The following is a 13,343-nucleotide window of genomic DNA, read 5'->3' as shown; positions in this document are numbered from 1 at the left end:
AAATACAGAAAAAAATAATAATGTTTAAATTTAAATTTTATGCTATAATATTTTGCACATAATAAAAAATTCTGTTTTTTATTAGGATTACACACATGCACAAGAAAATCTGACAAACAGAATTTATTACAAAATATAAAACTTACAATGTCTAATAAAATTCAATTACATTGTATATTAGTATTGTATATAAATGAAAATATAATCACAATTACAATGCAATTTAAGAACATCAATAAGATCACATTTATGAAAAATTGGTACATTAAAATAAGAAATAAATTCTATACTGAAGACTTTTCACAAATATGATTCGAATCACTTATAATATCATAAAAACTATTCGTATACATTCCATTAATCTTTATAAAATATTTATTTCACTTTAGCTTACTAAAATTATAATATTAATTCCCAGCATATTCCAAAACATGAGTTTTAATAAAATAATTTTTCTTCTAAATTTGTTTATCGTCGAATATATATTTATAAGTAATAGAAACGCTTGATTTCCACTTTAAGATATAAATTGCAGATTATCACAAACTGTGATTGTATATTGTAATACGTATATTTGTCCACTAACTACTGTCTTATGAGTTAGACTAGTATTGATTTTATTTTGAAGCTAGAATCCCAATTTATCTTGTCAATATATATTACAAGACACGCATATTCATGTATGTGTATCAAATCTATCTGTCCCATTTGACCGTGAATTATGGAAATAGGAAAGAGATTAGACAATGATAGATCAAATTTCGAGACAATGAAATAAGCTGAGATAAATATTTGCAAGAATAAAATTGTAATTTAATCATTTACACCTGACGTACTACTACCACTCATACTTGTACCACTAGATAAGTGCAGTTTTGTTACTTCTTCGATCATGTAATCATCATCTGCAACAATCCACACACATGTTAGTTGTTGCATGTACAAAGTAAAAAGAAACATAAAATAATATACATTTATTCTTTTACCTGACTCGTTATCACTCAATTGGCGAGGCGAAAATTTACATCCTCGCGCTAAGAAATATTTCAGTTTGCCCACGCTGGCTAAAATCAAACCAAGGAATGGTGGCGATGGTTTTAATGGCCTCGACAGATACTCGGGATGAAACTGAGTAGCTACATAATAACTATGTCCTTCCAACTCAGCTATTTCCATCCGTTTATTCTCATCGTCGCGACCTAAAAAATATAAGATCACAATTCGCATTAATTATGTACGAATAAAACTACATATTATTCAACATAATGTTTAGAAAAACACAGTATAACTTACCTACGAATTTTAAGCCAGCTGTTTCTAAATTATCAATATAATCTGGATTTATTTCATACCTATGTCTATGCCTTTCTTCTATGACATCTTTATTATCATATAATTGCTCTGCAAAAGAATAGATATTTATAAATGTAAAGTCAACAAAAAAAAAAAAAAATATATTTATCTCAGTGAATTTTATTGCTTACTCAACATAGAGTTATTATTATAAAACCGCGTTTGTCTTTTGCCAAGCCTCATAGTTCCTCCCATCATCCCTTGATTGTGCTCCGGCATGTCTATCACTACAGGATAATTGGTATTTGGATCCATTTCTGTGGTATGCGCCGTGTGAAGATTCAATACGTTACGCGCGAATTCAATAACCGCCGCTTGCAGGCCCAGACAAATGCCGAGAAACGGCTTGTCGTTCATTCTGCACCATTTGCATGCTTCCATCTTCCCCTCCATTCCTCTCTTTCCGAAGCCGCCAGGTACAATAACGCCACTAGATGCGACAAAATATATTTTAAAGTTGTATTAGTAATAATAATATAATTCTGTGCAATTAAAAATTATTTATTACGCATTATAAATGTATTTAGACAGAATATAAAAATATTATGTTGAAATACTTACTTGCTTTTGCAAAGCTGTTGCCAAGCCTCGTGATATAAAACTGGTGATTGCATGAGCGTAACTTGTTCTAGATTAGCAGCTTCTATGAACTGTAAAATAATTATATAAATATATAATCAGAAAAAAGATGTATAATCATTTGTACAATTATATATCTAAGATAATTGCGACACTCTACCGTCAAGTTCAGTCTATATCCGGCCTCAATGGCAGCGTGTTGCAACGCTTTCGTAACAGAGGCGTAAGAGTCCTCGAGTTTTGTGTATTTGCCTACTAGAGCAATATTAACGTCTTTTCGCAGATGATCCACACGCTCAGCTAAATCTCGCCATTTTCGCATGAAGCAGCGTGGACGGGGCACTCCAATATTCAGTTGCAATCGATCATTGAGGAACTCTATGACACCTTGCTGATCCATGATAAGCGGCACTCGATATATCGACGATAAGTCATGAATAGTTATGACCTAATCAGATTGTGAAACAAATAACGTATTATTTAATGTTTTATTGTCTTTATATAACAAAATATTAATTTTTTTGGCAATACTAAAGAGATATTTTTTTTATAATTACCTGCTCCGGAGCGACATGACAGAAATTCGAAATTTTCTCTTTAGCAGAATTGCCAATAGCATTTTCTGATCTGCACACTATCAGATCCGGCGATAAACCCAATCCGCGTAGCTCTCTCACACTGGACTGAGTTGGTTTTGTCTTGTGTTCACCCGTCGATCTCGGCTAGAAAATATTTATGTGTTAGCAATTGCTTATGTGTTAGAAATTGTTTTCATAAAAATGTATGAATTTATTCATCGAATTTCGTAAAACTTATTCATGCATTTATCTTCAAACACATAGTAAAATTATAGAAGAAATATTTAAGCACCCACACAGCATGCATATCCGGCTGATAATCAAGGGACATCCCCCGAAGATATCTCTCAAAGATATCTTCGGAATATCTTCTGGATGTGTGTGCTGTGTGGGAAGGAATGTGAAGATCCTGATGTGTAATGTTATTACCTGTGGCACCAAAGATACATGTGCGACGCAGAAGTTCTCCTTTTTCACCCTAAATTGAAACTGCCTAAATGCTTCAACAAATGGCATGCCTTCTATATCTCCAATAGTGCCTCCTAATTCTACGATGCAAACCTGTAAAAAATTGTAAATTATACGATTAAAATAGTTCAGACATTTCTGTGTAAAAATATCATATAAGATGAATTATTTAGATTAATATTTTTTATCTTATTGAATTATTTGTAATAACAATTAGTATATTAGCAATACCTCTGGTTTAGCTCCATCTTCTGTTACAGATTGATTTGCGACTCTCTCCACCCATTCCTGTATCGCATCAGTGATGTGAGGTACCACTAGAAAATATTTTTTTATTTTTAATTTGTACAACATATTGTGTTTAAATTTTTATATTATGAACGTATTTATATGTACCTTGTACTGTTTTTCCTAAGTAGTCCCCACGTCTCTCTTTTGTAATAACATGTTGATAAATCTTTCCCGTGGTTACGTTATTGTCCCTATGAAGAGTGATGTCCAAAAAGCGCTCATAATTGCCCAAGTCGAGATCCACTTCCCCACCATCATCAAGCACATATACTTCTCCTGTTGTAAAAAAAAATTGTTTTTTTAGAATGCATTACAAGAAAGTCAGCGATATACAATATGAAAGAAAATGTGTCTATAAGAAACCAGAAACATAAAACTGTTTTATCTTCGAAGAATGCCTCTGCTTACTTTATCAAACAATAGGATAGTGATGATAAGCTTCATGTATCGTTAGATATTTGAAACCAAAGAATGATAAAAAGAATGAGAGCCAAAGAATGATGTGGTCTTACAAACATATTATATCTGCAATAGTTATTAAACTCTCTATATAAAAATTTGATAATTTGAACATAATATTAAATTTTATTCATTATAATTTTATTCATTATCACAAACACAAAACTTTCCTTTTATTTTACTTTATGAATAAAGTAGTAAACTTAAAAAGCAATAATAGTTTGCTAACATAGTATTAGTTAAAATGTTTTATGCGCTAATTTTAGATAATTTTTTATTTTATTTGTAAAGCATATGTCTTATAATATTTATAAAAGAAAATGAGATCATAAATTATTGGTGATATAAAATATTTTCTAATGTTTTTCTTGATAACATTATTAAATATCATATATTTTCAACAACATAACTAAATAATAATCTAAACAAAAAATAAAATATTATGTTTCTTTATCATAACTTAATGTTCGGAACAGGAATAGTGAGTCACCGGTTGCCCACGTAGTACGGAATGTTAATTTAATTCTTTTTACCACTGCAATTGAACACAGGAAATGCGCGCTAAACCGGAAGAAGCCTGAAGTATATTCAAACAAGATTTGCATAAACGTGTATAAAAATATTATACAAGTATAAACCTAAAATTAAAAAATCTTTTATTATTGCGTTCCATATATTATATATATAATTTATTGATTTTTCTGCATTTTATAGGAATACAAACCCGTCTGGAAAAACTATATAATCGGCTGCACAGTGACGGCAGCGCGCAAAATGGCGTGCAAGCACATGGCTGCAATTTTACCGCCATAAAGACATTGCCCTTTAATTTTCTTTCAACTGATTATATGAAAATAAAAAATCTACGTACCGGTAAGGATAAAAAGTCAGAAGTTAAAACACGATTTCTGCGTTAATTCGTGGCAACGTGGCAACGTGGTAACTATTGCGATCGGCGTAAGGTTTATTTTTTCGTACCGATAGCACAAAAAATTGATTTTACTGGAGTAATGCTGATTTCAAACTCGCCAGCAAGAAATGCTATTTCTAAAAAATGCTGTATGCAATGTATTACAGTAATATCGAGTTAATATCGTACTTACCGTGTTCGTAAGGCGAAAACGTCCCGGCGTCGATGTTAATGTAAGGATCGATTTTGATGGACGTCACGCGAATGTTACAGTGCTTGAGAATAGTGCCGAACGAGCTGGCAATTACACCCTTTCCTACACCGCTGATCACACCGCCTGTCACCAGAATGTACTTCATGATTTGATAAGATGATCCCCGACAGCGTAGAAAGAATATCTCGCTAGCGATTCACACGTTTCTGTCAATCCAGCCGCTACGAAAGCCCGAAAGCTACTGAATCAATTCGAGGCAGACCGGAGTTAGTGCTCTCTGAGTGTCTCAGGCAGGCCGCTTTTTTCGCGCATGAAAAAGACGGCCCTAACGCGATCCCAATGAAGTATCAACTGAAGAAAAAAAGGTGCAGCGTGACTCTTTCTGAAAGAATATTTCCGAAAATATATGTGAAAGTATGTAAAAAGTCAGTAGGCGCTTTTTGTTTACACGACACATGTCTATGTATCGCAAATATTAAATAATGTAGATATGTATATCATGTAAATAAATAGCACTTTACGATACATTACTGTATCTACCGTCAGTAGGTCGTATATACGCGAAAAAAAAGTGGCTTACCGAAAGCACTGATCGGAGTGAACACCGTGTATATCGCGCCTATATAAAGTAGAATATACTCACTGATATCCACGCGTTGCAGGGTTTTTATTGGTCAGGTTACATGCAGAGCAGGTTTCAAATGTCGCAATGCCCAACTCCTTAAATGTGTTTTTTCTTCTTTCAACTCTATGTATTTTCTATACTTATATGTATTTCTTAAATGTTTATAATATATAAATTGTGAAACAAACTATCAGTATATTTGAAAAGAAATTGTAGTATATTGGCATCAACTAACCTTATTCTTTCTCTTTTACTGACAGACGTTGCAGCCTATATAATAGGATATTGTCTGCGAAAACTGCGCAAAATCTGTTAAATGCAATTTGCAGACGTATTTTGCTCAGTTTTTGCCAAATTGTATTTTAATTTATCATGTTTTTATATATACCTCCTATATATCATCTTATTATGTAAGATTCATACTGCATCTAAAGTACATTTGCTGTCCAATAAAAAAAATTATTTTCTAGGAACAAATATGTCTCCGAAGAACACATTTTTATTGGATCAGTGTGAATTCTCTAGACCAATCAAAGACTCTGATTTCAGGACAAACTGGCTCTCGATAGGTAGCTCTTAACATCATATAAACTTTGCCCAAACAATTGAATATATTCAGAGCTATATCTACGGGTTCTTTTTTTTGTGTACAACGCGACGTAGCGGAGCATAGCGTGTGTGCGTGGCGCGCGTGCGTCTGCTGTATACACAACAGAGCCGTGCGACACGCTCGTGACACTTCGAAATGTCAGATTTGGCAGAAATTCATGGTAAGTATCTGTCATCCTTGCGACAAAGGATACGCCCATTCGTGCGTAAGTCGGAGGTGCGTTCGCGCACTCGTGCATGGGTAAATATTTGCGATGAATGTGCACACGCGCGATTACATGCGTCCCACGCGAAAGAAAAAAAAAAAGGAAAGAGGCCGTGTCGTTTTCGGCTGCCCCACCGTAATGTAGAATCGTGATTAATTGCCACAACAGGCGTTGTAAAACTGTACTTCATCGTGCTTCCTGCATATTTATGAGACGGGAAATAGGGCTTGATCCTCTCTACGTGGACTCTAACTACCGTAAACTGTCAATTGCGAAGTAGGCGTAAATATACCATAATGCTATAGTGAGTGGCGTGAGATGAAGTAATGCAAGATATGTGAGATAAGTTGAGATATCCTCTCAACTGGTTGATGGATATTATTTCACATGTGTGGATCTGGTACATGTTGGAATAATTAGATAGCGGAATTGTTTGCACTGGAATTATTTCGACGTATTATTTGCACCGTTTCGAAATGTACATTCTACTTGAAATAATGTGTGGAATATCATTTTAAAACATTATACGCGATTTCCATTTTATCGTTGTAATCTTTTCTCGTTAAAAAGTAAAATATATTATACAACAAACAATATGTAAATTAATAATAAATTATGTATTTAAAATAAATGTGCAATTATATGATTATCGTAAAATAAATTTTATACGATTGACTGCACTGTACATAATATATCTAGTTTAATGTCATTAAAATTTATCAACAATAACATTTATATTAATAAATATTTTTCAGAGAAGTAGAAAAATGCTATGGCTGCCTCGACTGTGTCGCGCAATGAGGAGGAGGAGTTGAATGGGGATTTGGAGTCTGAAGTTAGCAGTATATACCAGTGCGGTTCAGTGATCTCCACTGTACCCGATCGGCATGGATTCCTGGGTGGTTCACAATACAGTCCTGAAAGGTGGAGTTTCCAATTCTTCGCAAGTGATAATATGACAAATGATAAATGTAAAGTGAAATAAGCATAGTAAAATAATTGATTGCAGGAAGCAAGCTATACCACCTGATGTGATACTGCGGAGGGAGAGAAAATGGATACAGATGTTGAACAACTGGAGTCTCTTTATGACCACGAATTATCGCAAGGTCCGCGAGAGATGTCGCAAGGGTATACCACCGTCCGTGAGACTGCGCGCCTGGCTGAATCTCTGTGGCGGTCAGCTCTTGATGAACGAGAATCCGAATCTGTACGAGGAGCTGATCAAGAGGCCGGGCGATCCTAAGTATATAGAGGATATTAAGAAGGACCTTCATCGTCAATTTCCGCATCATGAGATGTTCGTCGACAACGCACCAGGACAGCAGGAACTGTTCCAAGTTCTCAAAGCGTATTCCATTCTGAACAGCAAAGTAGGCTACTGCCAAGCCCAAGCGCCTATTGCCGCGTTCCTGTTGATGCACATGCCGGCGGTACAGGCGTTCTGGTGTCTTGTCGCGATATGCGATAAGTATCTCATCGGTTACTACAGTCAGGGCATGGAAACATTGCTGCGCGACGGAGATATTCTATTCGCTCTTCTGAAGAGAGTTTCCCCTGTCGCATATAAGCATCTAGTTAGTACACATATAACTTTTAGAGTGACTTCTTATTAAAATGACTGAGATTTACAGTTACTAATTACATTGTTGTGATTATATAACTAGATAAAAATAAGTTAATTTATAATTATGTATTGTGATTTTAGAAAAAGCAAAAAATGGAGCCAATTTTGTACATGACGGAATGGTTCTTGTGCGTTTACACGCGAACTTTACCATGGGAAAGTATTTTGCGCATATGGGACATGTTCCTTTGCGAGGGCGTGAAAATAATCTTCAAGGTAGGCTTAGTATTGTTGAAAGGCAGTCTAGGTCGTACGGCTCTTATTAAGCGTTGCCCTACGACATACGAAACCCTTCAAGTTCTAAGAAATCCGCCCCAACATATCATGGAGGAAGAGGCTTTGATCTATCAGGTAAATACGAACGTTAGTCTTTTAGAATAAGTTAAAGTATATTAAACATGCATGGTGATAAAACTGAATTTAAAGAAATGTAATGTAATTTACTTTAAAATTATGGAAACTAAATTATTAAAAAATTCTTAAATTATAAATCTATAGATTTCGATTATAGATTACAAATTTATACAAATGTTATAATAAATAAATCTTATTATTGCAGATTCAGAAATTAAACTTAAGTGAAGAGGATTTCGAGTATGAGCATCAGAGACAAATATTGAAAAGAAAAGCAGCGGAGAAAGAAACTGCCAATCGGACTGATTAACGATTAAGTCGCTAGACGGAAATACGGGGCGAAGTATACATTTAACGTATAGTGTCCCAGTGTGTGCCTTCCCTACGTTCTTCTGATACTGTATAGATTCTGCGATTTGTTTAAAAAGTCTTTTTCACATTATAAAGTCGAGGTGGATTTAGCGAAATACAGGTAGGTATGTATACTCAAAGTAGAAAGTGATGTTCATTTATTTCGCACACGCACACACGTAATACACGTAACACGTCCACATTCCCCGAGCAATCGGAGTGCATTATTTATCTCTACTTCCTTTGTTACTGTAGTACACATACTACAACAGAGCACAACATTTGTAGACTCGCATAGTTCTATTTAATAGTATTTTCTCATCGACATATTTCTAGTTACTGATCTTCATGGTTAATACTATCAATATTTATGTACAAAAATTTATCGCATTTTTTAAATAAAGTATAGTATATGACAATGTTATACTAAATAAATAACTTTCGTTAACGCCGATCTTACATTGATCCTTACCGATTTAACGTAACACAGCTAATTCTAAATACTCTTTCAATTTTTTTACATCTTTATATATTTAAATTCCTAAGAAAATATGCACTAATAGTATTCTTTTAATGACACTTATTTCATTTTAATATATACATTAAATATTCTTTTCGCTATTTTTCTGTTCCATGATTGATCAAAATATTTTATTCTCACTATCTTTAATATACTATCTTTATAAATTATCTTTTGTATATGTTTACAGATACTTTCAATTTCTAACATAAAAATGCGGTAATTTTGATTTCATACGACATCACGCACATTTTTCAACCAGCTGTGCTAAAATTTTTCCAACGATTGCGTCCGTCTATAGCATTCATCACCAAAGCCGTTAGGCGCATCAAGTCGTCGTTGTCGGTGCGCGCATTGAAAAGCTCGAATTGCGGCAATTGCGGCAGTTTCGGCAGAAACAGCACGCTCATCATGAACAGAAGCGCCATACTGATAAACGTGCCGATCGCCACGAAGAGCGGGTTCATGAGCTGCTTCTGAGGGCTCTCTGCGGTTTCCGTGGCCGCAAACACTGGAGCAATCTGCAAAAAAAAAATGACACGAATCATCGACATCGTTACGCGTACTCATTGAACGTCACATACTGGTTTTTACACGAAGACCTTATATGCTACGATAACGGAAGTAGAAATATGCGGTAGAGCAACATCCCGGATCGGAGATATTTTGCAATTATTCAGAACCAGTTGTATGATAGACGCTTTAATGTTAAGTAATTTCTCGTGTCGGCGTGTTTTGCATAAGATCATTAAGGCTTGCGTAAAACCTGCTGCGTGCAGCCGCAAAAATCGCGCCTAACGGGGGACGTGACGGGGACTTTCGCTTACCGCGGCCTGATGTTGATCCCGCTGCAACTCGGACGCGAAGCTTTTCAACGGGAAGAAGTAATAATTGTACATCGGATATTTAGTCGGTGACTGCAGTTGGCCGATCTGCGGCAGCGATGCCGGTAGCAGCGATGCCGGTAGCAGCGCATTGCCGTTGCCGCCCGCGGCATTGAGTGCCTGCGTCAACGAGGCGACGCTGATCGCTGACCCTTTCTCCAAGGCCTTTTTGTACAGCGCGGCGAGCTCTGCTCGCGTAAACGCCAACGGCTCCGGTTTCTTCACCTTCGGATAACTGGCTGCGGCAGTCGGGTCGCGCACCTGAAAAAATTGCGGATGTTAGTTGCCCTCGTAATTAAATCAAGACAGAAATTGAATTAGCATTTTAGGAGAAGGCGTAATAATGAAGAACAAACAGGATTATCAAGCGAATATATCGCTTTGCAGAATAAATTTCCATCAATTTCTTTTCATTCACACATTGTTTTATGAATAACGTCTTAGATTTTCGTTAATTGAGTTTAAGTCCGACTTACCGCATAATATTGTGCTATATTGTTCGCAGCGGAGTGAGTCAGGTCGGCAGGTACGCTCGCAGTCGGTTTCTGCGTATCCTGTTGCTTGATATCCTGATGAGCACTGTCTGAGCTGAGCTTGCGATACGTGTTGTCCGGACGAGCATGATAGCCCGCGTGCGGATAATCCAAATTCATCGACAATCGATCATGCATCGTCAGACTGTTAGACGGCACATTTAATTCCTGAAGCTCAATCATCACTTTCTGAAGATATTCCCCGCTCGTCTCGGCGTCGCATGATCGAACATTGACAATGATCAATGATATTAACGCTGCCGGCCACGACGCCTTTGATCCTCGCGATAAATTCATATCGAATTGCTCTTAAGGGCTATTAGCATCTATCGAAGGAAAGGATTGTCTGAACATTTAATGGTCCGTTAATTAACGCTTCTTTCTCGTACGTATAGTTATTTTTCAATCAAACAATTTAAAACGTACTTATATACATATTATATATTTTTTTCATATGTTTCATAATAATTTTTAAAAATATCTTTACAAATGTAATTTTTATATTGTTTTTAATATTTTTTTCAGTGAATAAATCATGTGCTTTTGTAGTTGAATAATCAAATATTTGATTCATTGAAATAATTAAGATATTGACTAGTACCAACATTTGTTTTTTATCAAAGCGAAGTCTTGCGTATACGCAGAAAAAAAGAGTGTAAAATTAAAAGTTCTCCTCTGTCTTCCGTGATGTTGATGATGCAGCCAAAAATCATTTTTCACTTTTGAATGTCACTTTGTGTTTTATATTTTACTCACAAGGAATGTTAAAGATGTTTCTCATTATTGTTGCAGCGTCTCTTCGATTATACAATTTCCAATGACGAAGAGATCGGATGAGAACACAACGTGAAAATCACACAGTGCTCGAATTACAATACATGTTAAACGAGAAAAGTATATTATTTTAAAATTAACATTTTTAATTAAAGTGATAATTTTCGAAGACACACGCGGGACAGATTCAGTTCCTCCCGAAAGAAGCAACAACGGCGTGCCATTGGAATTACTTTATTATTCATTTACACTGATAAAAAGAGATCGCGCCCGATTGGACACGTGTACAACTGCCCGTGGCAATCAAAGGGTTAAATAAATCGACCTACGTTATACACACACGCAGCTCCCGCACATGTGATATCAAGCCTCTTTCGCGGCAGATACGTAATTGCGTTGGGTCGAAGACGCGGAAAACACGCGTGCTCGAGGCGGATTGTCGAGCCCGTTTGCAAAGGTACTACTGTGCATGGACTGAATTAACTTCCTTCACCGGTATACATTCCCCCCCCATATCGGGCGAATCCACGCGAAAACGCAACAATGTAGACAGGTACTTCGTAAAGATATTAATCGCTGTCATTCGGTCATACATTGTACTTTTTCCCTGCAAATCTGCTAATTGAAAGAAATTGATTTTATTTTTTAAGTTACGAATTTCTAATCTTTGGGCTTATTAAATGATCTTTTATTAAAATTATTATTTTTTAATTATTTGTAAAAAAAAGCGTAACATGCTATCCGTATTTTGAGGATAAAAAGGCTTCTCAATCTCAGATTTTGAAGATTAGAAATTTAACATTGCAGAACGAATCCTCTTCAATGTCTTCTAATTAGCCGTTTCTCAATGTCTTCTCTAGCCATTAATCTAACCATTTCTCACAATTAACTTTATAGAACGAGCTCCTGTTACTTTTTTTAAATTCATTTTTCACCGACATTGAAGCTTGGAATTTTTTTTTTGGAAAGAGTTACAAAGTATGCAGTCGAATCCTTTGAATCGAGATCATTTATTACGAATCCCTTCGTCCAAAATGACCCACTTGCGCAGATATATATATATATATATATAGTATTATATATTCCGGCATCGTTAAAGCAGTATTTTACTTGACTCGATGCATATGCACATGTAATATAACGGATGTACCCAAAACCCCCCCAAGGCCTGAATTGTATGATCCGTGACGATCCACATTCGACAATGTTGATTTGAATATATAACCATCGGCGCACTGGTGATAAAATCTATATTGTCTACTTGAGCTCCGCATTTGATCATCCATCCGGAACTGTGGCCCTAATCTTCTAGGCATCGCGAGTGGATCCTCGCATTATCATCTCGTGAAGAATTATTCCAAGATAAAAATGAAAAAATAGAATGGTATAAAAAGAAATAATTTCGTTGAAATTAAAATAAAGATTTTGGAATACCTGAGATGTAGATATCGGAATAACCGGTTCCTCTTTCAGTCTGTTGCAGTAGAAATTACTCGCGAGCATCTTGTACATTTGATTATGCTACTTGTGATACAAGGACACCGTGCGGATTAATTAAGATCAAGGAAATTAAATTTACCAGGCATCTCGCCAATCTCGTTCCGACATGAGCAGACGGGACGAATTTCCTTTCGGAATTTCGAATGTATGCCGGTAACCCGATTTACCCCGCGGATCTTCAACGGCCGTATCGAGAGCTTCAGGTGTTTTATCATAATTGTACTTCGCCGTATGAGGTAAGAGGAAATCACGACATACCGCAAGATCGGTTGATGGAGGGATCAAAACAGGTTTAATTATGATTAATTGAATTTCATGTAACACGAGGATAGCATTTTGCTCGTTTTCGATACACATAGAGGTCAGTTTTTGTATTTATATTGAAATCTTTTGAGTTTTATATAATTTGTACCATTCTTTTTTTGGTAGTTTATTTACTGCGCAACAAAGAAAGAATTTTACATGGACTGATAAAATAACGATACATCACGTGCGGAATCGCGGTTCG

The 13,343-nt window shown here is 35.7% G+C and overlaps 3 protein-coding genes across 6 annotated transcripts; 1 reads left to right on the top strand and 2 right to left on the bottom strand.

The window, feature by feature from the left end:
- Positions 1-108: 108 nt before the first annotated feature.
- Positions 109-5,557, bottom strand: Ctps (CTP synthase). The gene is made up of 12 exons (XM_067359763.1): positions 5,496-5,557; positions 4,832-5,203; positions 3,375-3,545; positions 3,210-3,295; positions 2,940-3,071; positions 2,490-2,654; positions 2,093-2,380; positions 1,915-2,003; positions 1,485-1,783; positions 1,294-1,401; positions 987-1,199; positions 109-905 (listed from the first exon to the last, which is right to left on the bottom strand). Exons 2-12 carry the CDS (start codon positions 4,995-4,997, stop codon positions 814-816), a joined length of 1,809 nt encoding a protein of 602 aa, XP_067215864.1. The 5' UTR covers positions 4,998-5,203; positions 5,496-5,557; the 3' UTR covers positions 109-813.
- A 516-nt stretch (positions 5,558-6,073) lies between these two features.
- Positions 6,074-9,062, top strand: LOC105668479 (TBC1 domain family member whacked). 4 transcript variants are annotated; one of them, XM_067359782.1, is made up of 5 exons: positions 6,074-6,247; positions 7,048-7,216; positions 7,302-7,869; positions 8,001-8,270; positions 8,479-9,062. In XM_067359782.1, the coding sequence occupies exons 2-5, from the start codon at positions 7,065-7,067 to the stop codon at positions 8,581-8,583; spliced, it is 1,095 nt and encodes a 364-aa protein (XP_067215883.1). In that variant the 5' UTR covers positions 6,074-6,247; positions 7,048-7,064; the 3' UTR covers positions 8,584-9,062. The 4 variants fall into 4 exon arrangements, with proteins under 4 accessions (XP_067215883.1, XP_012216320.1, XP_067215885.1 ...); XM_012360897.2 differs by lacking the exon at positions 6,074-6,247 and adding an exon at positions 6,310-6,327; XM_067359784.1 differs by lacking the exon at positions 6,074-6,247 and adding an exon at positions 6,400-6,596.
- Positions 8,766-12,814, bottom strand: LOC105668480 (uncharacterized). Its single transcript, XM_067359787.1, has 3 exons — positions 10,505-12,814; positions 9,972-10,289; positions 8,766-9,665 (listed from the first exon to the last, which is right to left on the bottom strand). Exons 1-3 carry the CDS (start codon positions 10,856-10,858, stop codon positions 9,399-9,401), a joined length of 939 nt encoding a protein of 312 aa, XP_067215888.1. The 5' UTR covers positions 10,859-12,814; the 3' UTR covers positions 8,766-9,398.
- Between the last annotated feature and the right edge of the window lie 529 nt (positions 12,815-13,343).

The sequence above is a fragment of the Linepithema humile genome, chromosome 7, assembly GCF_040581485.1.
Source record: "Linepithema humile isolate Giens D197 chromosome 7, Lhum_UNIL_v1.0, whole genome shotgun sequence".
Lineage (NCBI taxonomy): Eukaryota > Metazoa > Arthropoda > Insecta > Hymenoptera > Formicidae > Linepithema > Linepithema humile.
Note: the sequence above shows the minus strand (reverse complement) of the source record. Positions and strands in the feature narration are given on the sequence as shown.